Source organism: Dromaius novaehollandiae, chromosome 12 (assembly GCF_036370855.1).
Source record: "Dromaius novaehollandiae isolate bDroNov1 chromosome 12, bDroNov1.hap1, whole genome shotgun sequence".
NCBI classification, from domain to species: Eukaryota; Metazoa; Chordata; class Aves; order Casuariiformes; family Dromaiidae; genus Dromaius; species Dromaius novaehollandiae.
Genome location: NC_088109.1, coordinates 917,572 through 941,421, shown reverse-complemented (window position 1 = coordinate 941,421; position 23,850 = coordinate 917,572). Strand labels below are relative to the sequence as shown.

The window sequence follows — 23,850 nt, the reverse complement described above, 5'->3', positions numbered from 1 at the left end:
GAGTTGGGATGGCACAGGAAGAAAGGTGCTTTTATGGACTCAAAGCTTGTTAGAGGAGAAGCAGCAAAGGGTAGGGCTTAATGGTCACTTTTCTGATGGAGTCAGCAAGGGCAGTCCTTCAGGAATTGGTTTTATTCAACTTGTTCATAAACAAATTGGAAAAGGGAGTGCTCAAGGAAGTCTCCAACAACTGTGAAATTTAGTATATGCCTTCATCTGCCCTTTTACGATTGCTGCACTGATGAGCATCATGGACTTCTGCTCCTGTATCTCTGTGATCCTTTTTTTGGGAGCAAAGCCAGAAAGGAAGCAAAACAGTATCAATGAAGCTGCATCACATGAATCAATGAAGCTGCTTGTGTCACTGGAAGAGCAGGGTCAGACAGGTGAAAGTCTTCCACATCACAGTAAATAAACTCTGAATCAGACAAGAAAGTGAATTTAATACACTATGTCTTTTCTAAGGAGCTCCTTGCTCCCTCTCCTCTGAGGGGTCATTTCGGGCTAAATTTCATGACGATGCTTGAGCTAATCTGCTGGCTCAGGGGTAGTCCTGCTTCTCCACCTACCTCTTTCTCATGCTCCCAGCCACACACTCCCAACACTTGCCTTGCACTGACTTAGGCAGTCTGATCACTGGGTAGGCAGAGCCAACTTGTTAAAACAGTGGAAAACTAACCAACCTAGCAAGAAGTAAACAGCCAAAGTGGCTTACTGTGTAATCAGGTGACCACCAGAGCCAGCAAGAGGGACAGGAAATCAGGCAACTGAGAGTGGAGGTGTAGGGAGGAGAGGGAAACATCCTTCTATATGATGGTGACAAACTATTAAATTTGGCTCAAATGCAACGAGATGCTGCACACCTAGAAGAGGAGTGAGGCTGGTGTCATAACTGTATCTTCTCAAGGCTTCACCCATGGTCACAGCACTCACTGATTTTTGTAGGTAATTAAGCTGAGCCCAGGAATGTCTTGTCTGGCCTGGGCTTACCTGTCTGAGCACCTCCTTTTCCTCTTTCAGAATAAAACATCTGAAGTGATGGATGCTCCTGTTGTCCACAGAGCATAGTCATAACTCTCCTATTTTACTCACACTCCTGTGTGACAGGTCCAGTCCCTACAGAATGGGTGTGGCATAAGAAGAGAAAGCACAGGAGAAAAGGGCTCTCTGATCTGTGCCACCTGTGCCAGTTGTTTTCATTGAATGGAACATAAATTTCTTAAGCTCTATTTAGGTCCAACTTTGCTAAAACACAGACACCTTTCCAGACAATGTTAATCTAAATTAGAAGCAGAACTAGAGATAGAAAGAACAAACCAAATATTCAGGGATTCAGCTTAAAAACCTGAAAGGCAAGTTGTTTCTTCTCTGTGGGAGCTGGAAACAGGAAAGGATGAAAGAAGCACTTCCTTGTGCAGTTAAGCCACAGCAGTGTTCCTAAGAGATCAGTTAGGTGCAACCCAAGGACAGAGATTGGCAAGGCAGCTCAAGCCACAAGCTCAGTACCACACAAGTGCACAAACCCCTCAAAGACAGAACAACTTACTGCTGCAGCAAATACTCTGGCAGGTGAAAACAGTCAGTGAAGGCCACAGGTTGTAACTGTTGGATGCTAAGCATCAGCTTCCCCAAGAAGAAAGACCACCACCTGCCTAGGGTAGGATTTTTTTTTTTTTTTTTTTACATCCCCACTTTGGTTGCAGCAGGAGTTGATCAGATAAGATTGCAAGCTACATAGTCCATACCAGGAACTCTGTGCTTTACACACACACAGAAGCACAATGGCTGCAGTGCAACATGCCAGTCAAGCATCACTTCACATCTGTTTGCTTAAATGTTTCAAGCTTTCTTTACCATTCTTTTTCTTCGCTGGACCAGCAGCACTGATGGATGGTACTGCCTCCAGGGCTTCAGAATCAAAAGTAGCTGGTGGTGGGACATAGCCAGGGGTTGCTGAAAGAACCAAAATGTAGAAATCTGGTTAGTTCAGTTCCTGAATGACAAAATACCAACAAGGTACGTATCCAGAGGAAGTACCCCATGCCTCACTGTCCTGGTGAATGTCCCCCTGCTCTTATGTTCTGATGAATTACAGTTCTTTTCATTCCACCGGTCATGGAAGATAACAAGAGCTGAGCTGTCTTTGGACATTTGTCCATGTTAGTGATGCTAAAAAAGCTCTAGCACATCTGAGCCTTTTCCCTGCTGCCCCTGTAGTGCTGCTGGAGCAATTCAAAGGCGTTGAGGCTGCTCTTTATCTAGGATGGAGTTTATCTGTAGATTTGCAAACACAGATTGTAATGCAAAGCTTGTTACAATCTGAATGCCAGGGAAACACGCTGTTTCTTTAGGATAGAGGCTGGTTTATTCCAGTATCCACCATGTTCAAGCAGATTTTGTCAAGCCTATCTGGGAAAAGTTGAAGAGGAATTGAAGGTACATACACAGATGCCACTGAGGAGGTAATTAAGAAGGGCAGTTTGGACTCAGGCAAATTGAAAATGGTAGCTGTTCCTGCATGAACTCTTAGGCCACTGCAAACATGCAGCATATACTTCTTTCATTGATGTTTTAGCCAATACCTTTTTCTTTGCAGCTGGGGCAGATGCAGAACATACAAATTCTTCATAACAGGATTCAGTATATGAACATAACTCAACCACACATTTGCTTCACATAATCCATGCTGAATCTGTATTTTGGTAGCAACTCACCTGCTAAGCATTTTCCCAGCACATTCTGCAACTCTGTGATGTTCTGTAGACGAGTCAAAACTTTCCCCTTCATCTCGGCGTCCTGTTGCTGGCTGAAGGCATTTACAACCTATAGACACAAACCAAACCTCCTATGAATAAGAGAGATTTCTACTCACTTTTACGGCTTTTTGTTTTCAGAGTAACATCCACAAGTCCTGAATAAGCACACAACATTTAGCACAAGTGGCCTGTGTGACCCGACCCAGACTGCGTGAACAAACTCTTCAGAAGCCCATGAGAAGATAACATGGACATAATGGATGCCATCTATGAGGAGCAATAGGGCAGAACCTACAGGCCAAGTTTTAACAAAAGAAGAGGAACTAGCAGACAGCTCTTTTTTTCCTCTAGAGAGGGTAATAAGAAACAGGCATCTGCCTAAAAGAACATTTCAGGGCTTTGGGGAATGGCTCAGAAGTTGCACAGAGGTAAAACCGTGATGTCCAGAAGGAACAAGTTTTAGAGGGACAGAACCTGCAGAAGCCTACATCTGTGAAGGCCTTCCCACATTTGGGGAAAAGGCAGAGCTGTTAATGCTCACTGGCTCCCCTGAAAATGGAGAGGAAGGTTTCTGTGCTGGCCAAGCTCTGTTGTGCAGTGCATGTTGACAGGTTTCAGTGCTGCTTGTGGCACTGGAGACTCCTCAGCTTCCCAGTCTGCCAAGAAAGTGGCAGTCTCAGGAGAAGAGCAGGAACAGGGAGGACCGGGATGTGGAACTGCACCAACATAGCTGGTTCTCTGACACCACTCATATACTCAGAATAACCCTAGCAAGGAACATACCAGCTGGGCTCTGATGTTAGCAAATACATGGTCCAAACCTGCTTGAAGTCACTGCTATTCAGTGTTCTATAAGCTCAGAGAGATTAAAAAAAAAAAAAAAAGCACAGAATCACAGAAGAATTTAGTTTGGAAGGGACCTCTGCAGGCCTCTAGTCCAACACCCTGCTCAAAGTGGGGTTAACTAGAACAAGTTGCTCAGGACTTTTTGCAGTGCAGCACTGAATACCTCCAAGGACTGGAGATCTCTCAACTTCTGTGGAAGTGGAGCACAACCCTGTTCCAGTGTTTGATCACCCTTATGATGAAAGTTTTTCCTTTCATCTAGTCAAGATTTCCGACATTCCAAATTGTGATCGTTGCCCCTTGTCCTTTTGTTGCACAACTCTGGGAAGAGTCTGGCTCCATCGTCTGAATACCCTCCTATTAGGTAGTAAAAGACCATAGTAGAAGAGCACAGTATGTTCTCGCCTTCCCATAAACCCAGTTTTTCCAGCCTCTCCTCCTATCTCATGTGTTCCAGCTCCTCATCATCTTGGCGGCTTCTGCTGAATTCACTCCAGTATATCAAGGGAAGCCCCAAACTGGACACAGTACTGCAGATGGTGCCTCAACACATGCCACGTAGAGGGGAACAATCCATTCCCTTGACCTGCTGACTACTCTTCTGTTAATACAATATGGAGAGACTGACCTCTCTTTCTGATGCCCCACTCTCCTACTGGGGCTTTCACTTTCCTCATAGTTGAGATATATTTGGGGTTTACGACATCCTGCCTGCAGTATTGAAATTCATTTTCATATACTCAAATGAGCCACAGTGTGCAGGTTGCAGTTGAGCAGCAGGCAGAAAACACATCTGCAAGGCAGTGCTTTGAGACTCTGCCCAAGAACAGTGCAGTTGCTGCTAGCAGCAGCATACAGGTTAAATGGTAGCAAAGAGAAGAAGGTGGAGAGAGCACCAAGATCTTTCTGGAAAAGATTCCCTAAGGCAAGACTCTTCCTCAGTAAGAACTGCACCTCTGAAGCCCAAGGCTAATGTTTCTAAGCACTGCTCCTCAGTGCCACTCCAAAACCTGCAGACCAGACTCCAGACCAACTCTACTCACCTCACGGAACCAGTTGAGCGCATGGAACAGAAGTGAGCACAGAAATTCCCTTTCCTGCTTGGAGAGAGAATCCAGCTTCCCTTCAACCTCCAGGTCAGTCAGATAGAGGGGGCAACCTGGGAAAGAGCAGGAAGAGGATGCATTGGACTGGTTTTGCTCCCCCTACTCTGATCCTTCAGTCTTTGTGTGGACAGTGCATCTTCCTAGTGCCTTTATCAATGCCAATAATCATTCAGAGTAAGCCCAGTCATTCCCTCTCTAGACAGAGCAGTTGTCTCCTTTGCCTCCCTTCCACTTTGTAGGCAACAGAGTGCCTGAGCCTCCCTCACAACCCAAACAGCTTTTCCCATGACTGCAGGAAGTCTGCAGATCTGTGACAAGAACAAGTCAGCCAGACGGGCTCTGCTAAAAGTCCATTTCCCATACCTAACAAGGCATCAATCTCCTCCAGGCTGCCATTGTTCTGCTCTCCAGCATAGAGTCTCAGCAATCGGAAAGAGGGTGACAGACATATTGGCGATACTACCCTGGAAAAAACAGATGTGGAGCAGGTCGTATGTTTTTACATACATTCAGGACACCCATCCCTGTGTCCCTTGTCCTTCCACACCACCTTGTCTATGCCTTCTATTTTGCTTTTTGAAAGTCTTAGCAATGCACAGCAGAAATGCACGATGTTTAAGTTGTTTTCCTTGGCTTTGCTCCCAATGGACAAAGAAAAAAAAAATCTATGATTGCCAATTATTTGGAAAAGTTTAAGTGCCAAAAACCTGTTGTACTTAACCAAAAATGGCATCAGATTTGTTTCTCATAGAAATCAAAGTATACAAAATTACAGAAAAGACAGCTGTGAGCAGTGAAGAAACTTCCTTTAATGTTTTCTAGCATTCTTCTGCTCACATTCTGAGTGAGGAAAATTAACATTTTTCTATAGATGCAAGTAAAGTAGCTATATTTTCTTGTTATTGACATAAAATGGTCATGTCCTTTTTTCAAGCAGATCTAAAATCTCAACCAAATCTTGTGGCAATGAATTCTGCAGGTGCCAGTTAAAAAAATCCTTTTATTATTTTTAACTTTGATACCCTATTGTTTCATTAGTTGTTTTTATTTCTTAGATGCCTCTTACTCAATCTGCCAACCACAAAGCCTTTGTTTCTCAGTGAAATTTCACTTGTGGCTGCACGTTTGTGGTTATGGTCTGGAGTACAGTCTAAGTATAACTGAAGAGTGAGAATGAATCACAGAATAGCTGGGGTTAGAAGGGATCTCTGGCAATCATGTGGTCCAGCTCCCCTGCTCAAGCAGGGTCACCTACAGCAGGGTGCCTAGGACTGTGTCCAATTGGCTTTTGAAGATCTCAAAGGATGGAGACTCCACAACCTCTCTAGGCAACCTGTTCCAGTGTTCAGCCACCTCATGGTGAACAAGTGTTTTCTTACATTCAGATGGAATTTTCTATGTTGCAGTTTGCACCCATTGCCTCCTGTCCTGTCACTGGGCACCACTGAGAAGAGTCTGGCTCCGTCTTCTTACACTCTCCCATCGTATATTTATACGCATTTGTAAGATTCCCCCTGAGCCTTCTCTTCTCTAGGCTAAACTGTCCCAGCTCCCTCACCCTCTCCTTATATGACAGAAGCTCCAGCCCCTTCATCGTTTTTGTGGCCTTTGTTGGACTCGCTCCAGCAGATCCACATTTTTCTTGTACTGTGGAGCCCAGAACTGGACAAGGCACTACAGATGTGTCCTCACCAGCACTGAGTAGAAGGGAAGGAACATCTCCCTTGACCTGCTGGCAACACTCTTCCGAATACAGCCCAGGATACCGTTAGCCTTCTACAAGGGTGCATTGCTGGCCCACATTCAACTTGTTGCCCACCAGGACCCCCAGGTCCTTCTCTGCAAAGCTGCTCACCAGCTGGTCAGCCCCTAGTTTGTACTCGTGCATGGAGTTATTCCTCCTCGGGTGCAGGACGTTACACTTCCCTTTGTTAAACTTCACGAGGTTCCTCTCTGCCCAAATCATGTGCTATTGGCACACACTAAGTCTTTGGTGACTGTGCTTGAGAATCATTGGTCAAAAAATGAATTTTGCCACCTCAGAGTTGCCTATCCACTCAATATGGTATTAAGCATGGTCGCCAGTATTTCACTAACATGAGAAGAAAGAGCTATTTGACAGATAGGAAACATTTGACAGATGGAACACAAGGCTGAGATCCAACATTATTTACTCAAGATCACCTAGACAGCCTGAGACAGAACAGACTGCCAGTTCCCAATCACACGCTTATACCTCTAGACCTATCTGGACATGTCTAACAACAGAGAAAGGACAAGAACACAGGAAACTTAACTTCTCCACCCAGGTCCTAATCAGGCATTTTGGCAGGCAAGGTTGTGCACAGCGCATTGCACCAAATGAAAACACAACTTCTTTAACTATGAAATGACAAGTGTAAGTGTCAAAGTACCTTTTACTTGGGTTACTCACTCCATCGTTGACCCTGCCAAGCTCACTCTGCGACAGCAACGGTAAGAGGTTAATAGCAATCGCTCCCTCACTTTCATCTTCATCCAGATTATACAAAGATTTCAGTGGGAACAAGAATGTACTGCAGGGAAAGAAAACAAAAATTAGTTGAGGGGATCATCGTGTTGACAAACACAGTTTTCAGTAACAGAAACATTACTAATACTGAGCCTGCGTTTAGCATACCCATCCACTGTGGGGTTGAGATCCACCACAAAGTCACTGGGAAAGTCCTCCACCAAACTCTTGGCAAACTGGTTCTATTAAGAGAGGAAAAAACATGCTCAGCAAAGGGGCTCAGTGAAGAAAGCTGCAACAGCAGCGCTGGAAAATGCAGAAGATAAGGCCAAGCAAAAGTGTCCTGGAACAGTCACAGCAGTGAAGCTCACCACCTGCAAGGAGAACCAGGGCCTGCCCTTTAGAGACAAAACTAGGAAACATTACCAAGTACGCACAAGCAATATTCTCCCTGCTTTTCAGAGGTGGACTTGCCTATGAGCTCCTCAATGTGACAGAGAGGAAGAGCATCAGCTGGAAGAGGAAAGCAGCTATGGAAAGTTCTCTGTCTTAAGAACTGATTATCAGGGTGAAGAGCTATAAAGTGCTGGCAAAGTTTTGTTTCACCTAACATGTCTCACATACTTCACACACTTACATTGTTAGCAACAATTAAGGGAGATGTAAATTAATGGGTGTGACAAACAAGTCAGACAAAAGTCTGGACAAACAAATTATGAAAAGACCAAGAAAGGTCTGCACCAGCTGCATTTCAGGAGACTGGCATTTCTAGCCTCAGATGTGGAGCTACTTCAAGTGGCTGTCAGCATTTCACAACTCCCTAGTCACCTTCCCTCAAACTAAAATACATTTCCTTCTCTCTGTAATCAGCAGGTGTAAATGGTGCTGTGCCACAGCAAAGCCTGATGCCTCCAAGAGAGATCAATTCTACAACGATTCTCATGCTCTCCTAGGCCCCAAGATGACTTTCTACCCTTCTGGCAGGCACAGCACACATGCAAAAGAGTTCCTAGCAAGAAGGAAGAGGTGCCCAGGGGCCTCCACAAATTTCTTCCTATTGCCCTAATTCCTCACTGTGGCTCTTCCAAGTCCTTAGACATCAGATAGCCTTAACTGTCTGACAGGAAGCCAATTTCAATACCAAGTTGAAAGTTCTTTCAAGTTTTACCTTTATCTATGAACCTCAACTGCATACTCTGAAATGTCATTTAATTTCCTTTAAAAGGTTCCCCTCCTTCCTGCTGTCATGTAAAAGTTCATATAAACGAAGACATTAAAGCACAGTGGGAAAGGAGCAAATCTGCCAGAACCCCAAAAAACAGAGCTGAAAGAGGATTTTGTATCGAATCAGTCTCTTGCAGGAATCTTAGACATGTCTATAACAAAGAAAAAGTTCTCAGACTGGAGTGAAATTCTCAGATTGACCCCATCCTGCTAACACCTGAAAATGTTTCTGAAGAATTCATTTAAGTGATTAGGGTTCAAACCACTCTAACCATACCAGGAGCTGCAGGTCCAAATTCCCCCTCTGCTTCTCAATCAAGTTGGCAAGTTCATCATAGTACAAAGCCAAGGCCTCTGGTGTTTGCTCGCAGCAGAAGCCCACAAGGTCCGACAAGGTAGAAAGCTGAAAGAGAAAGAGCAGCCTGCACAGATGGGTACGATAGATGGATACACTGAAGCTTTCACCTTGGTTCCCTACCCTTGTTATGTTAATTTACCCTGATGATGTCCAAGAGCTTCAGCTCTGGGGTAACAGCCCATGATGTCAGGTCTTCAGGGACCCAGTTTTAACAAAGAATACGGGCCTTTTAAGGACCTGGCCATGCTCCACCATGGAATAACACACAAGAGTCTACCTAGAGCCACCTTAAATAGGGTACCAGCCCTAGAAGATGGTTCTAACAGAATTAAGGAAAAAGCTGTCTAGGCCAATCCTATACAGTGAAAGTGGCTTCTCTGGATGACCTGAGATGCACTGCCACCAAGCTCAGGGAAAGGCAGAAGTTGTTTTTTGCTTACTGAGCCAAATTGTCCTGTTTCTCTCATTTATGTTTGAAGTCTGGACAGGAGACTTTCACTAGATGTTTGCGGTACTGCTTGTCCTGGGCTGGCAATACCAGTGAGTGCTATCTAAACATAGACCCTTGTTTCTCCAAACCCATTTTTCACAGATTCTTGGCTCTGCAGTAAGACGCAACAATCCTAGGCCCACTAGATATAACTCCCAACAGACCTGTATTTCTTTGCCAAGGCTGTGCCTCCAGCCAAATCTCCACATCCCCCCTTCCTCTCACACTGCCTGCAGCATGTACCCATTATTGGCACTCACCTGCCCGTCACGCTCGCTGCTCAGCTCTGATCTCTCCAGTGAACCATCTCCTTCATTTCTGAAAGCAATTGATAATCCTGTTTTTTGCTTCATAACACTTAGGGCAAAACCCACTCACACATAGACAGGGTTCCCTCTCCAGAAACTGAAGAATTACACAGGAAAAAGATGCTCTTTGGAACATAAAGGAAAGACCTGCTGTTGTTTAGCACCTTCGGGATGAGATTTGTTTTCAAGGATGTTTTTTCTAACCTGTTGGAACCCATGGAAACCTTAGTCCTCTAGTCCTCACCTCCTCCAAACGCCATAGTGCCTCACCTTACCATGAGTCTGTTTCTAATACCTGCAGGTGTACATTTGGACAACTAAACAAATTCCTGCTGCTTACTCGCAGGGCTCAGAAGGGTAGTTTTTCCTCTGATAATTTGGCTTTTGAGCCTATCTCCTCCAGTCTGTTTCTAAGAAATCACAGAGAACTCTGAGTAAAGTACACCAAGATCCAATGTGCTGCAAAGATCCTCCTCAACTGACAGCAGACAAATTTTCCCCACATGCTTGGATCAGACTTGGGAGTTGGGAAGGAATTTCTCCACAGATCAAATAGACAGTTTCCAGGAGGATTTTATCCTTTTTCCTGAAGCACAGAACACAATCCACAGCTGGGATTATCTGTGTGCATTTTATGTAGCAAATTACCTGTCACTGAAGGTGCCTTGAGGCATGGATTTTTTTTTTTTGCTTGTAGTCTACATTTTAGGATTTTCTAAACCTCCTCTTGAAATCTGAGACTTAAACTGGAGCCTCTGAATTAGCAAATCTGATGTCAGTGCTACGGGAGCAGTTATCAGGAAATACACCAAGTGGAGATGGAGATGGGCTTTTCTCTCCATGTAATAAACAGCAAAAGCATTTTATAAAGTGCAAAATGAGCAAGCTAAGAAAGGTTTCCCAACACCAGTCGAATCTTTATGTTCCAAGTGCTTTAATCATTGTCACAGTTTGCCTGGTTTATCAACATTGCTTGTCAATAATTTACAGAATACTTCAGAAATTGTCATGCCAATGCCCAGCACAGTAGCAACAATCTCTCTTCTCACTTCTGTTTTAGATTTCCCTGTATTCAAACATGAAGCACATCAGGCTACACAGCCTAAGTGTCAGAAACGGATTTGCAGTCAGTGCATCATAGTGTCCAAATCTTTTTCTAAGTAATAGAACTTACTGGTAGAGTAATAGAACTGACTGGCACTTCTGGTGCCAGTCAAGACATCCCTGAATAAGCATTAACAAGAAAATTAGGATGCCTTCAAAATTAGAAACAGGAGAGCAGTATTAAAAAAGCTGCAGAACAAAACACTGCAATTTGCAGAAAAGACTTTTAAATTACTGGATTTGACTAAGATCTGCCTAAGCTAGAAGGCAATGCCCCCCTCTCTTTGTCCCCCTTCACCAAGCACGGTCTGAAAGCATCTTAAATTCAGGTTTTCTACATTCTCTCTCACCTTTTTAATGCCATGCTGCCTATCATGGTAACAGCACCAATAATCCCCATTTGTTTATGGTTAGGAACGGTGCTGGAGAGCCATTTCCTGATCACCATGTGCATGTCGTCCTAAAGAGAAAGACACAGAATGTCATTACACAGGCATTTATGTGCCTCAGTCACAATGCTATCAGCATCTTCACTTAATGTCATCTCCAAAGGTTGTAAGATTGTTTACAAAGCTGTAATCCCAATAAAAGGAAGGCACATTCAGTGATGCCCTTTATCATGAAAATACTGCTCACAACTCTAGATAAGGCTGCAAACAGTATTAAAAATGTCTTCCTTTGACTTTGTCCCAGTTAATACATAGAGTGTGTAGTTGGTCCAGATTTCATCAATGAGGAATATAAAAAAATTGGTAGATGGTCTCGGGGCCCTTCACACACAAACAGCAGCTCCAGAGCTGCCTTGTGAAACCCGTTCAGCTCCAGGAGTCTCAGGGAAGGAGCAAGTATTGGTGAAAGTCCAAAGAGAGCTCTAGGAAGCAGCACACCAGATACCTGGGATCAAGACACTCTCGTGGCCGCCTCCCTTGTCTTTTGGATGTGAGTAAACACGACTGCACGATTGTAAAAGCTTCTCTGAAGCAGCTCTGCAAGCCCATGGCAGGTGTCAGTGCGGTACGCTCTACATGCAACAGTTGTGCCAAAGTGGCTAATAAATTGCACTTTCACAAAATGGACACAAACAGCTTTGGAGACTTCTGAAAGTCTGGACCACTAATGATAGACTAAGAGGTCTCCTGACACTGATGGTATGAAGCATACTCAGCCCTAGAAGTCTGATGCTTCCAGAAAGCTGGAAGACTGCTCTTCTGGACGTGGAGAAGTCTGATACTTTCTGAAAAAAATGAAGGCAAGCACAGAAGTGTGTGGCAGATTAGCCACAGAAACCCACAGTGCACCCCCACTGCTAGCAGATGAATGATAGTCAAGAAAGCCTCTATCTTGGAGAGATGAGGAGAGAACAGGTAACCAGAGGCTCAAATAGAGCAGCCACCAAGATGGTCCAGAATAGCATCTCTGATGTGTTCTGCCTGATCCCTTAAACTTAAAATTTGGAAGCAAGAAAAGGCAGAAACCTTAGCTAACTAGAGAGTAATGGGAGAGGGCCACCAAGTGTGCCCTGACCAAAACCAAGAGAGAGTTCACTTTCTAGATATGTAAAAGTAATTGATTTCGAAGTACTAGAAGCAGGGATGGAACAATGAACACGCTAAGCAGAAAACCTACTTAATATAGCCAAATAGCAACAGTCCTGTGGCTAGCTTAAACGATTACCACTGAAGAAGAGCAGGGGTCTTCTGAAGAGGAGAACGATTCAGCAACCCTGTCGTGAGCAGGAGGATTCTCAGACCGCAAGAGAACACGTGAGTGAACTGAAAAGCAGCTTCATAGAAGTGGCAAAGATCTCACAGGCCATTGAAAAACATCATGGAATCAAAACTGCCCTGGCTACACTGATGCTTATTAGCTGTTCCTATCAGTAGGTCCCAGAACATCCAGCCCAACAACTGCCTGAAGAGTCTGCCAAAAGGAGGAGGCTGGTCTATAAAAAGATGCTCAGGGATCCATAACTCTCTAAAAAGGAGTTAGCATTAGCTCTAACCAAACAGTGATCCTGAGGCAGAGAGATGGAGGTTTGATGTATGCTACACAACCAATGCCAGCAAGACAGGTGATCAAACTGGTAGCAGAGAAAAGGATGGTTATGCCATCTTTTCTTGACCTCTGCTAGGCAAGATGCCTCTGGAATGACATGTGCAGTGCTAGGACAAATGCCTCATCTGCCTGGAGTGATTCTGGCATCCAAGAGGCATTGGCTTTAGAAGCACTGTTAAGAGGAGGCAAAGAGGAAGACCGTTTCCAGGATACTGATTTCTTTGGAGACCACCACGGACAGAGTTAAACTGCCATCCCTGGATCTCCACAGTCACAAACTCTCAGCTCAGAATAAATTCTAGAGCTTACACTCCTGCCCATTCTTTCCACAACTCGAGCAAGTGATGAGCAGGGCACTTCTCCACCTTGTGTACTGCCAAGGCAACTATCACAAGTCACACATAGGAAAGAAAGACTTGGGGCAAAGTCACAGAGGAGAGCAATTCAGCAAGGAGTCAAACCTGCCACACAGCTGAAAAACTTGGGCAGTAGAGAGTTCCAGTGAGAAGACCTGAAATGGCTGCAAGCATGCTGTGATTTACATGCCACAGACTAAGCAGGAAGAGAGGAGAAACAAGCGCACGATCTCCAAGATACTGAAAATTTTTCCTTTGTGGTCTCAAGCAAGTGTGCACAAGCATACCCACAACTAGTAGGAAGATTTTAAACCCAGACATTTTCACTGTGGGAGGAAAAAAAAATCCAAAGACATTTATCTGATCACACACAGCCTAAACTCCTTCCTCCTATGCCTCTGCTCACCTGAATATAGCTTCCTTCTTGCCTCTGGCTGAACGCTAGCATGCTGAGAATGTAGAAAAGCTTCCGGATCTGGCACGGATTCAGTTTTTGTGTAGAGTCTAAAATGGTCTGTAAGAGAGAAACCACAAACTAGCTTGAATACTCCAAGAAGTCCTTCCCAGATTCTCAACAATATACCCAGTGTAAATCACAGAGAAGCCAATTAACTTTACTTTTTTTGTACACGCAAGAAAAAGCTACATTCAATTAAATAAACATACAAGCAAAACTATTGCTCTGGCCTCAATTACAGCAGCTCATTGTTTCAGAGGCTGAATGAGAAGAATATACAGGCTACCACAAGCATTTTGGGAGTGCTCCAATCCCTTTACTGACAGCTATTTAGCTTCTATGACAGATTTGGTCCCAGGGTTCAAAGTATTTGACAAAACAAACATGACTTATTTTGTTAATACTTCCATTACGAGTCCTGTAACGGCCAAGCCTTTAACCATTCATCCAGTGTTTCAGAGAAAACAGTTCCGTTGTTTCCCAGAACAATGTGAGTTTTCCTGCCACCAGGCTGGTATTTTGCTAACATTATTTATTTTTCTCCTACCACTAATCAATCCTTGAGAAGAGCTCAGAATGAGGCATTGAGTTTGACAAGGATGGCAGCAGGATGAGATAACTCCTTGTTACCCCCAGGAAAATTCACCCAGTTTTAAGATTAAAAAATGGCAGTCTGGGAAGATGATTCTTGCTAAAATCTGCATATTCTCTCTCTGCTGGAGATGCTCCAGCCCTGTGTAAGCCAGGCACCTGCAGCTCTGCAGATCTTTTTGCACATAACTGGCTCAGGTGTCTCAACCACCTCCAAGATGCATGTCAAACATGGTACACAGCCTGATCTTGAGGTCTTGCCAAAGCATTGATTAATGTCTTTCACATAAAAGCTTTGCTAATGCATCAAAGTTTGGCCCCTAGAAACCATGACCAATAGATGATCTGCCAGCACAGGAATGTGCAAACAAGGTCAGGAGGAAGGTCAGATGGTCTCAGTGGACTGCTGTGAGCAAGTGCTCCCCTGCCACACTTTCCGCAACATTCAATTAAGAGCAGGAGTTTGAGGGCTGCCTCTTTCAAGAACCGCTTTCAAATTTCAGTCCTTCCTTCATCCTCCTTCTGCCTGGAGGCAGGCGAGTCCCATTTCTCCCTTACTTTGCAGATCAAATGTGCGACAGATGGCATGTGATTTCTTAAGGCAGACTTGAATGTCTTTTTAGCATATGTTAATCAAGGAATTTAAATGTAACAATCAACCACCTAAACGTGCAAAAAGCATGCAGCTTTCACACAGTGCATACTCAAACTGCATAATTCCCTGCCACCAAGTGGGCTCAAAAAAAGCCCAGAGACAGTGGGGTAGCAGGGAATACATGGAGTCATTACCACAAGGGCTCTTAAATACAGGATGTCCTTAAACTACAAGTCATCACAGATGGGAGAGTATTCAAGGGAAGTAGCACTATGTCCTTGCCTTGCTGTTTTGCTCTCCCCTACACCTCCACTTTTTACTATTTTTGGAAACAAACTGTTTGGTCAAGTAGGGTCTGGCCTGCCATTCTTATGAGTCAAAAACTCAATATTTTCTCCCCATTGGTGTTGCCTTCTTTTCAGTTTTAGGGCACGAGTCCTTTCCTGTCCCCACCATGAGCTTTGTTTTATGATTCAAAAGTATTGTCAATCTTTCAACATGGCAGAGGAGGCAGCAGGGCAGTCCACAAGGGAGACAGGATTTTGTTGAGTATTTGAAATAGCTGATATTAATAAAGACAAACCTAAAAATCATTTTCCTTCTAACATAGGTTTTACTCCATATCTGTGATTTAAGCATTTTCCAGAGAAACTGGATTTTCCAGAGAAAATATTTCCCCTTCCAGGGAAGGATAACTTTTCTCTTTTCTATTTCAATTCTCCCTCTCAAAAATCACACAGTCCTATCTTACGGCACACCCTTTCATAGCAGACACTTTCTCCTTCTGATCTCCTCATTTTTCAGGACAGTTAGCTTTACAATGGTTGTTCCATTCACTGTTTCTAGAAAGAGCTGATCTGTTCTAGATCTGGAACAAAGCAGTACAAGGGTCCTGAAATGCAGTCTGTCCCCAGAAAAGATGCATTACCTTCACAAAGGTGGCATACCGCATCAGCAGGGATGGATGCAGAATCACCAAATCAGTGAGCACATCCAGAGAAATATCCACTTCTGCCTCATTTCCACTGCACACATGAGTCACCAAAGCACTCACAACTTCCTGAGAGGGAAAAAAGAAAAGAAAAGAAAAAAAACAGTGAAATATCAAGAGAAAGAGGTCTGCCTGCTTTGCTTATATAAAATAAATGGATCGGGTACAGATAATCATACCAAAACTGAACCACATTATTCTAACTCCCTTCTCAGTTCACAGCATGCTAAGTCCTAATATCCCCAATACTAGCTTTCCCCTTGAGTCTATATTTTGTTCCCTTTCCAAAACTGGCTACTTCCATGAAGCTTCTCTTTATCAGTTTTTCCTGCCTGCTTGCTGAGCCTCCTGCAGCTTCTGCTCTTTGCTATCGTGACCATCACATAAGATGATAAAAATCCATCTTGCTTTCCAAGGCACGTAGAATGCTGCACCTTACGCAGGAACACTGCTCCAACTATAGCAGTTCCAATGTTTCAACTCTCTTTACCAACAGCAGTTCAAAACTGACATTTTTGTTTCACAAATCTTTTACGGTCTTCAGCTAACTTCTGGACAGGGATCGCTAGACACTCCCATCCACTCTCTGTGGCATTGAGTCTTCCTATGTCACTCATTAAAGACTGACAGTATTGTTAATACAGCCATTCTCTTTTGCAGTTCCCAGTATAGTGTCATCACTAGACTCACTAGCTTGTTGCAGATGTACTGATGACAGTGTTCTTTCATGTCTCAGGTTCTTCTCAGTTGTTTTTTGTTGAAGTTTGCTATAGCAAGTAGTACAGATGCAATGTTGGAAAAAGTCTTAATTGTAATCAGACCGTGCCAAAAAAAAGTAAAAATACATTCTGAAGCCTGTGTACAGTTGTCTTCAATCCTCAGGTTTTCTGATGTCAGCTTGTCTATGGGAACTCAGAGCAGTTTGGTCTGTGATTATTTCAAAGAGTATGTGGAAGGACTCCAAACTGGTCAGAGTTCTAAGAGGGATCTGCCTCAACGTTTTCATCACAGTAACTTCTCCAAGAAAAATGAAAAAAAGTTTCAATATGAGCTATAATAATGGCTTTTTTAAATAGGGGAGTCTCAAAGTGACCAGGTAAGACAACAGAAAGAAGAATAATTTATGAACAAATCTCTGCTCGCTGCGACCCTGTGGGCTAGCCCGGGCTTCCAAGCCAGATCTGACATACCTTGATTGCTTTCTGAATTACAACAAACCCAGCACAGTCCCCATTCCACCTTAAGTATTTTTCTTTCTGCCACCTCTGGGGCCTGCCTGTTTGCTCCCTGCTCCTCTGAGCAGTCTCTATGCTTGAGTTGCTAGCTACCAGAGCCTTGCTGTGATTCTTCCCCAACTTCTGCTTGGACTTCTCTACAGCTCTCCAAAAGCGTTCTCCTGCCTCAAGTCCTCTCCCCCTAAAGGATCATGACATACGGTCTAGAATAAACGGCAAACAAACACAAATAAAACAGATGCCATCCATCCCACCATACCTGCTGACAGTAGGAGTCAAAGGCTGCAAATGCTTGTTTGTACATGCAGCTGCCAAAGGAAACCATGGATGGGTGTGCAGAGTGCAGGAACATCTGAGCAAGTGCTAGGATTGAAGGAAAGAAATCTTTGATGACCTGAAATACAGACATGAAAGAGGATTATTGCTGCTTGTTTTCAACACTATTTTAGCTCTGATGTAAAGAATGTGCTATATCTCATCCTGAAAGTGTTTCTCTAGTTTAGTAGGCGCTTTTCTCAATTCTCTTACTGTCCTCTCTAGCCAAAATGGGCAACAAGAGCAGATACAGCACACCAGAATGGGTTTCTCTAACCTTGTCCACACAAAGAATTTACAGATTGACTAAGAAACCAATCTGCAATGCTGCAGAGCTCACAATAGCATATCACTTCTGGTGACACCAGGGAAGTCACTTTACAACAATGCACCACTAAATAAGCCCCAGGGCAGACAGGCTCTTGGCCTTATCTTAATACAAGGGTTCCACTACATCAATTTACTAAGAAAAATCTAAGTTAACTTTTAAAGGAAGCTTTGTCACACAGAGCTCCTTTGAAAAAGCCCTTATTCAGATGTAGAGTGACCTAATTTGCTTCAACTGAACCTATTCTAGAAGGGAATTAAACTAAAATTGAATTAAAGCCACTTTTATTCAGAATAAGAGTGCCTGATTAAAGCATTAACATAGTTTAATTATTTCACTTTAAATTCATAACTCAGTGTTTCCCATCTGCCACCCACCTCCTGACAAACAGCACTGTCCGTCCTTCTTCAATGACCCTTTCAGTTTTCTCATAGTATTACACAAACCCAATATACATACACACCTAGACCTAGAAAACACTGTACTTGAAAAATTGTAGACAAACATATGAACTTCTAAAAATACTGTGGAACACAGCAGCATGTCAGGAACACAGAGTAGGGATCCTGGGCTGGAGCACATCAAGATCAAGAATTTTTGCATCAAAACAAGAAGTCCATCCAATTCCAAGGAGAGCTCATCTCTAGGAAACCACAGGACGGTTACAATAGAGGACATGCCTTTTTGGAGATTGATCAGTTACCAGAAAGAGTAACTACAGCAGTAGGTGTATATATTGCAGTACAGGGCTAAATGGTCCTCTGACAAGATCTTTGAGGGATAAAAGAGAAGAGGGAGCCCCAAAGCAGAATCAGCACTGACCAGGGAATGATTTTGGAAGGCATTCTGCATCAGCTGTTCTGGCACGCAGCCAAGTCGAATTTTGTTCCTCAATACCTTCTCTGTTTGTTTCCTGTTCTTGGTGTTTGTAGAATGGATTAGGAGCAATACTATCAGATCCAGAACCTTTCCAGAGGAAACAACCACCAATCATTATGCTGAAATGATATTAAACAGACTAGACAACTACATACTTTGAAATTAAAACTAAGAAGAAAATCAAGAGCTCAAAAAGCCACCTCTCTGATAGTCATGACTGCAGAAAACCTCAGCAGTCAACAAGACAGAATCAAAGCAGGAAAACTCCATCCCTTGGGCTTTAGAAGGGATGAATTAAGAGTTACCAAAAAAAATGGATGGCTGTTCTACTACAAATAACCGCAATACCCACAGAACCACCCTTGCAACATCACTGGCAGTTTCTGCGCCAACTATAAAATTCTCTCCATCTGTGACCATGGAAAAAGCCCTTGCAAACACCACTAGAAGGGGACACTCTCAGAGAGAAGTACAGGGTCAGAAGTATTACCTTATGGTCAGATGCAGACACGTTGTTCTCAATAGCCTAAGAGCAAAAACACATGAAAACTGTTACACTAGAGTACAGTACTACGTTTCAAACTATGAGCGTTAAACAGCAAAACTGAGGCACTGAAGACAAATCAAAAAAGGCAGACCAAGAGAAATATCATTCACATACTTCTCTCCTGTACAACAGAGCATCTATCCAAAACAGAAAACCAAGTCTTGCCCAACAGTAAAGAATCCAGCATCCAAAAAAGAGCATGAACATTCAGCTTGAGTGAGGACATTCTCAAATAATACCAGGCTTGAAAAATGGACCTAAGGTATTGAGTAATAAAAGGCTGAGAACATGACGCAGTCTTCCGATTTACACTGAAATGCAATTTAAAAATGAAATTTAGCACGCCAGCCAATGTTCATTTTCAAGGATCTTAAAAACTTCACAAAGCTCAGTCTCAACCTTTTTCCTCTCTTGCAGATAGAAAAACTGAGATTTTCTTTTTTTCAGAAAAACTCTCCCCTAAACCTGTAGACTGAGGTTTATCCTACACTTAAAGTTTTGGGATCTGTAGGTTAGAGGTAATACTGCCCAGTAGCTGTCTTGAAAGCACTTTGAAATATGTGACTGGGGAAGAAAGCAGACTCCTGAAAAAGCAGAGCTAATTTGGAACACAGAATGAAATCTGTATCAGTGAAACAAATGGGTAACACTTGTCTTTTGATATCATATTTGATTGCAGGAAAGGCTCAGGTTCAACCTAGGGATCCAGCTACATAAGGTAAAAAAACAGTGCATCTGACCTTAACCCAAGCTTCAGAGACATCTTTCTGAAATCTCACAGCTAATTTGATCACATCAAAAAGTAGCTTCACACAGTTCTGGCTGGTGGTTACTTGGCTCATGGAAGAACTGTAAATGATCAGAAAAGGAGGAGACTGTTATCGTGAATACTGCAGTAAAAGGAACAAGTCAGCCTAACATCACAGCAGTTACTTAAAGCAACACTTCTCCACAAGGAATGCCTTGGCAAGGACAGAGAGTTTCAGAAGAGAGTTTCAGAAGAGGCTGGGAGCAGAGGTAGCAGCACCAACCAATGATGTACCGGAGGGAACGTAAAGAGATAAGCTGGCAGCAAAATCATTGCAAACGGACTTGTATAACCCTATGCAAACACAGATGCAGCTGACTCAAAAGGAACCACATGAATGGGGAAACTAGCTGGACAAGTATTGACAAATGTGTTGAATTATCACCAAGCAGGAAGGAATAAAGGTGTCAGAACCAGTGGTGAATGGGGATAAATTAGGTTCAAGTATGTAGCTAGGTGTGCCTGAGAGACCAATTAGAGAAAAGCTGGAGTCCTCTTGTCCCATCTTACCCTTGAAGATTCATGTAAGTATGCTTGAGTACCTGGCCTGGACTTGGCTTTTAAGATTCTTCTGGGAACCAAGGATCTGCAGGGGCAGAATGCATGATGACAGATCCAAGCTCTTACGAAGCTCAGAAATCACCTGTAGAATACAAATCTCTGTACAAATCACTATGATTTATGAGGAAGGAGGAAAAATAGGTTGAGGAAAAGAAAAACAACCCAACAGAGTAAGAGTTACAGAATAGAGTTACAAGATCAGGAACTAATGTATTTGTAAAGACTCATAAGCATTTAACTGTGCTCAGTAATTTTTACTTTAAAAGTGAATTAGCAAGAACTTTGTTCATCACCATCAAAATTCCCACCTATATCCACTGTATGCTGCTGTGAGCTACTTTTATCCTGTTCAGCAGCAGAGCAAAAGATACGACAGCCACAAGACTCCTGCAGCATGCAAGTTTACCAGTTTGACTTTTGTCATATACTAGTGGATCAGCACAGATTGGGTTGCATGTTCTAAACATGCTGTCTCCCTGAAAGGTGTGGGCAGATCACATCCCACATCTGGCTTAAGATGGGGTTTCTTTAGAGTGTGGAAAAAAGCATCTTCAATAGTTCAGCAAGACTAGATTCCAAAACACATAATTTTAAAAATATTCTGAATACATTTTATTTAGATAAAGCAACTCCAAAAACAGAGGAGGCTTAAATCTGGAACTGAAAAGAGTCCTCCAAAAGCTGAACCACCCTTGTGGGAATGTTTTCAAAACATGATTTAGAACAGATCTCAGTGGAGAAAACAAAAACATAATTACCAAATTGCAATCCTAGGTCCTTTCAACACTTCTGGAATTTAAACCTCTTAAAAGGGATGTAGGATTAAAATTTTTAGACAAAATTCAAAAGTTTAAAGTTGCCACCTAACCACAGTTTTTTAGTCTAAAAACTTAACTCAGTATAATTTGACTACTTTCAGTTAAGATATTAACACTAAAAAATAAATAAAAATTCTAAGAGTTAAAAAATCTGTAAGTCAGCAGAAAGGAGGATGTTACAATTCTCATGCCCAAAGGCACAACTGAATCCACGTCAAAAGACAGACATCGTTTCTACTGTGTTTGGCAATACTAAAAATTTTACTTGGAAATATTAAAGCATACAACCCTGTGCCTGAAGCAATTGGCTTCTGTCAAAATACACATTGCATTAGACCACTTACTGGTTTTTAGTAGAGTGAATACTGTACCTCTGCTGCATCTGCAGCCTTGACATTATGGAGAATGAATTTGACTACTACAGGTAAATCTTCCAGTTTCACAGAAGGCACAATGGTCATGGCAGACTGACGCACCTGAGGAGAGAGCAATACTGGGTCAGCTGTAAGATTGTGGTTCACAGGAACATAGATATGTTGCTGGGAAGAGATCTTTGGAGGTCTCTAGCCCAGCCTTCTTTTCAGAGTAGGAATATTGCCAATACTAGATCAGACTGGCCTTGGCTTTGTCTGGAAGATCTTCAGGGATGGAGAACCCCCAACTCTCTGCTAGCTTGCGTCAGTCCTGCAGACCTTCCTGGTGAAAATTTTTTTCCCTAATGTCCAACCTGAACCTCCTAGCCTGGAATTTGCGACCGCTGCCCCTTGTTATATCACCTGACACCACCAAGAAGAGCTCAGCTCCATCATCTTTTAACTGCCTTTCAGAAGGGAAAAACACGGAAGCAGTGTAGTATGCTATACAGCACTAGTCTTTGGAAGCTATGTAAAACAGTATGTAATACACTCAGATGAACCAATTTTATTCTACTCATAAGAAGGCCAAAGGCAAGAAGTGCAACAATCTAACACGTCCAGAAGATCGAAGGCACAAGAGCTCTTCTACTTTATCTTTATTCTGCAGAGAAAAGCTATGATCATGCAATGATGTAAACAACAGCCTGCACGTACTTAAGAATATAGTAGTCTAGTCTGCTCACTGTACCTCAAAAAAAAAAAAGAAAGAAAAGAAACAGTGACAGTAAGTGGGTTTAAGTTGATAGTGGACATTCACTCCAGCAGCTTTTGCATTTGCTAAGAGAGCTATGTTTGAAACTTCTGAGTGCATACTGTAACAGCCAAAAAACATCTCTCTGCTCCTCAGTGAGCCCTTCATGCATGTTTCTGAAAACAATTTTCACTTCTCTCATTGCTTTCCAGTTTCAGCTAGCTCAGGACATCTGTAGACCTAAAGGAATCAGATTTCGCAAAATACTTTGAATGACTAGAACAGCTCTAGCTCTCATGTTACTAAGGAGGGGCTGTGTTCTGCTTGGCCACTCAATAAAAACTCTCTTACCTCAGCCAGAAGTCCTGCATCAAGATCCAAACGGGAAAGGGCATCCAGAATTGGAACTGTTAGCCGTCTGCCCTGTTTTAGTAAGGAGCTGATACATGAGGAAAGAAAACAAATGATCTTCTTAATAAAGCCATGCATGGGTCCTTAGTAAATTGTAGGATTTCAGTAGTTTTTGTGCTTATTCAAAAAATCTCTACAACAGAGAATATATGCCACCAGCATTATGGAAAACTTGTTCCATAAATTATCACTTCTCTCTGAACACGCTGAATTGTGATTGCTGTTGCTGAAGCAAATGTGAAGAATCTACCAATTTCCAATATTATTTCAGTAATAACAGGGAACAGAGACAACAACCTGGTACAAGCCTCAAGCAAAAATTTGAAATTTGGAAAGTCCTGGGTTCACTATGAGTAGAAAAATTACAGATTGCTGGTATATAATTTAACCACACACACCACTTTAGCTGATACTTTCTAGCTGACATTGCTGTTAATATTCCTAAAGTTTCTGGATACAGAACAGCACGCAAGGCTGCAACAAACATCCTCCAGGATGCAGCTGATCTTCTCCAGTAGGTATATGGTTATATCCTGGAAATATGTACTGCAGTAGCTTCTTAGACCAAAGGGAGAATGTGCTGTTAGGAACTGCCTTCCACTGCCTTCACATTAATGACTGATCTTTACAAGCCACTGTGGGGCTCCAAGACCCACGTTTTAGAAAGCAGGTAGGGAGTGAGGGAGATGGGAGTAATAAAAACATTTCAGAGGGCCATTTTGGCAAAGTTGGAATAGAATCAAAGCTCTGCTGGGTCAGGAGAGGAAAAAGCGAGGAATGGGAGAAGGACATTTCAACAAACAACCTACAACAGAGACTCCTGTGAGAGCTCTAAAAGTCTCTTCAGAAGGGCCCTTCAGCTATCCACACAGTAGCTCTTGGGTCAGTCTCTGGCTAGTTCCTCTGCAGTTTCCTCTCCAAAGCCATATGACAACAGGAGTCAGCAGGGAATACTCCCCTGCACAGCTCTGCTCCCAAGCACTCAGTTGAAAGAACTTGGGGCTTCATCTGGATCCTGTTACACCTCATTTTCCTTTCCTGGGAATCCCTGCACTGGCTAAGCACTGTGATGGCAATGTACTGGCACATCTGATGGAAGGAGTTTCCAATCAT

General features: G+C 42.9%; 1 protein-coding gene across 2 annotated transcripts in view; it reads right to left on the bottom strand.

Moving 5' to 3' along the window:
• Positions 1–23,850, bottom strand: part of FANCD2 (FA complementation group D2) — a 55,532-nt gene that overhangs the window by 19,890 nt on the left and 11,792 nt on the right. For both annotated transcript variants that reach the window (XM_026110589.2, XM_026110590.2), the window contains exons 11-28: positions 22,678–22,765; positions 21,591–21,695; positions 20,383–20,483; positions 19,773–19,881; positions 18,976–19,011; positions 18,429–18,572; positions 17,223–17,357; positions 15,666–15,797; positions 13,501–13,608; positions 11,034–11,143; positions 9,532–9,589; positions 8,701–8,826; positions 7,368–7,441; positions 7,123–7,263; positions 5,072–5,172; positions 4,646–4,761; positions 2,715–2,823; positions 1,855–1,953 (exon numbers count right to left, since the gene is read on the bottom strand). In XM_026110589.2, the coding sequence (XP_025966374.2) occupies positions 1,855–1,953; positions 2,715–2,823; positions 4,646–4,761; positions 5,072–5,172; positions 7,123–7,263; positions 7,368–7,441; positions 8,701–8,826; positions 9,532–9,589; positions 11,034–11,143; positions 13,501–13,608; positions 15,666–15,797; positions 17,223–17,357; positions 18,429–18,572; positions 18,976–19,011; positions 19,773–19,881; positions 20,383–20,483; positions 21,591–21,695; positions 22,678–22,765 (1,892 nt within the window). The remainder of the gene's footprint in view (positions 1–1,854; positions 1,954–2,714; positions 2,824–4,645; positions 4,762–5,071; positions 5,173–7,122; positions 7,264–7,367; positions 7,442–8,700; positions 8,827–9,531; positions 9,590–11,033; positions 11,144–13,500; positions 13,609–15,665; positions 15,798–17,222; positions 17,358–18,428; positions 18,573–18,975; positions 19,012–19,772; positions 19,882–20,382; positions 20,484–21,590; positions 21,696–22,677; positions 22,766–23,850) is intronic.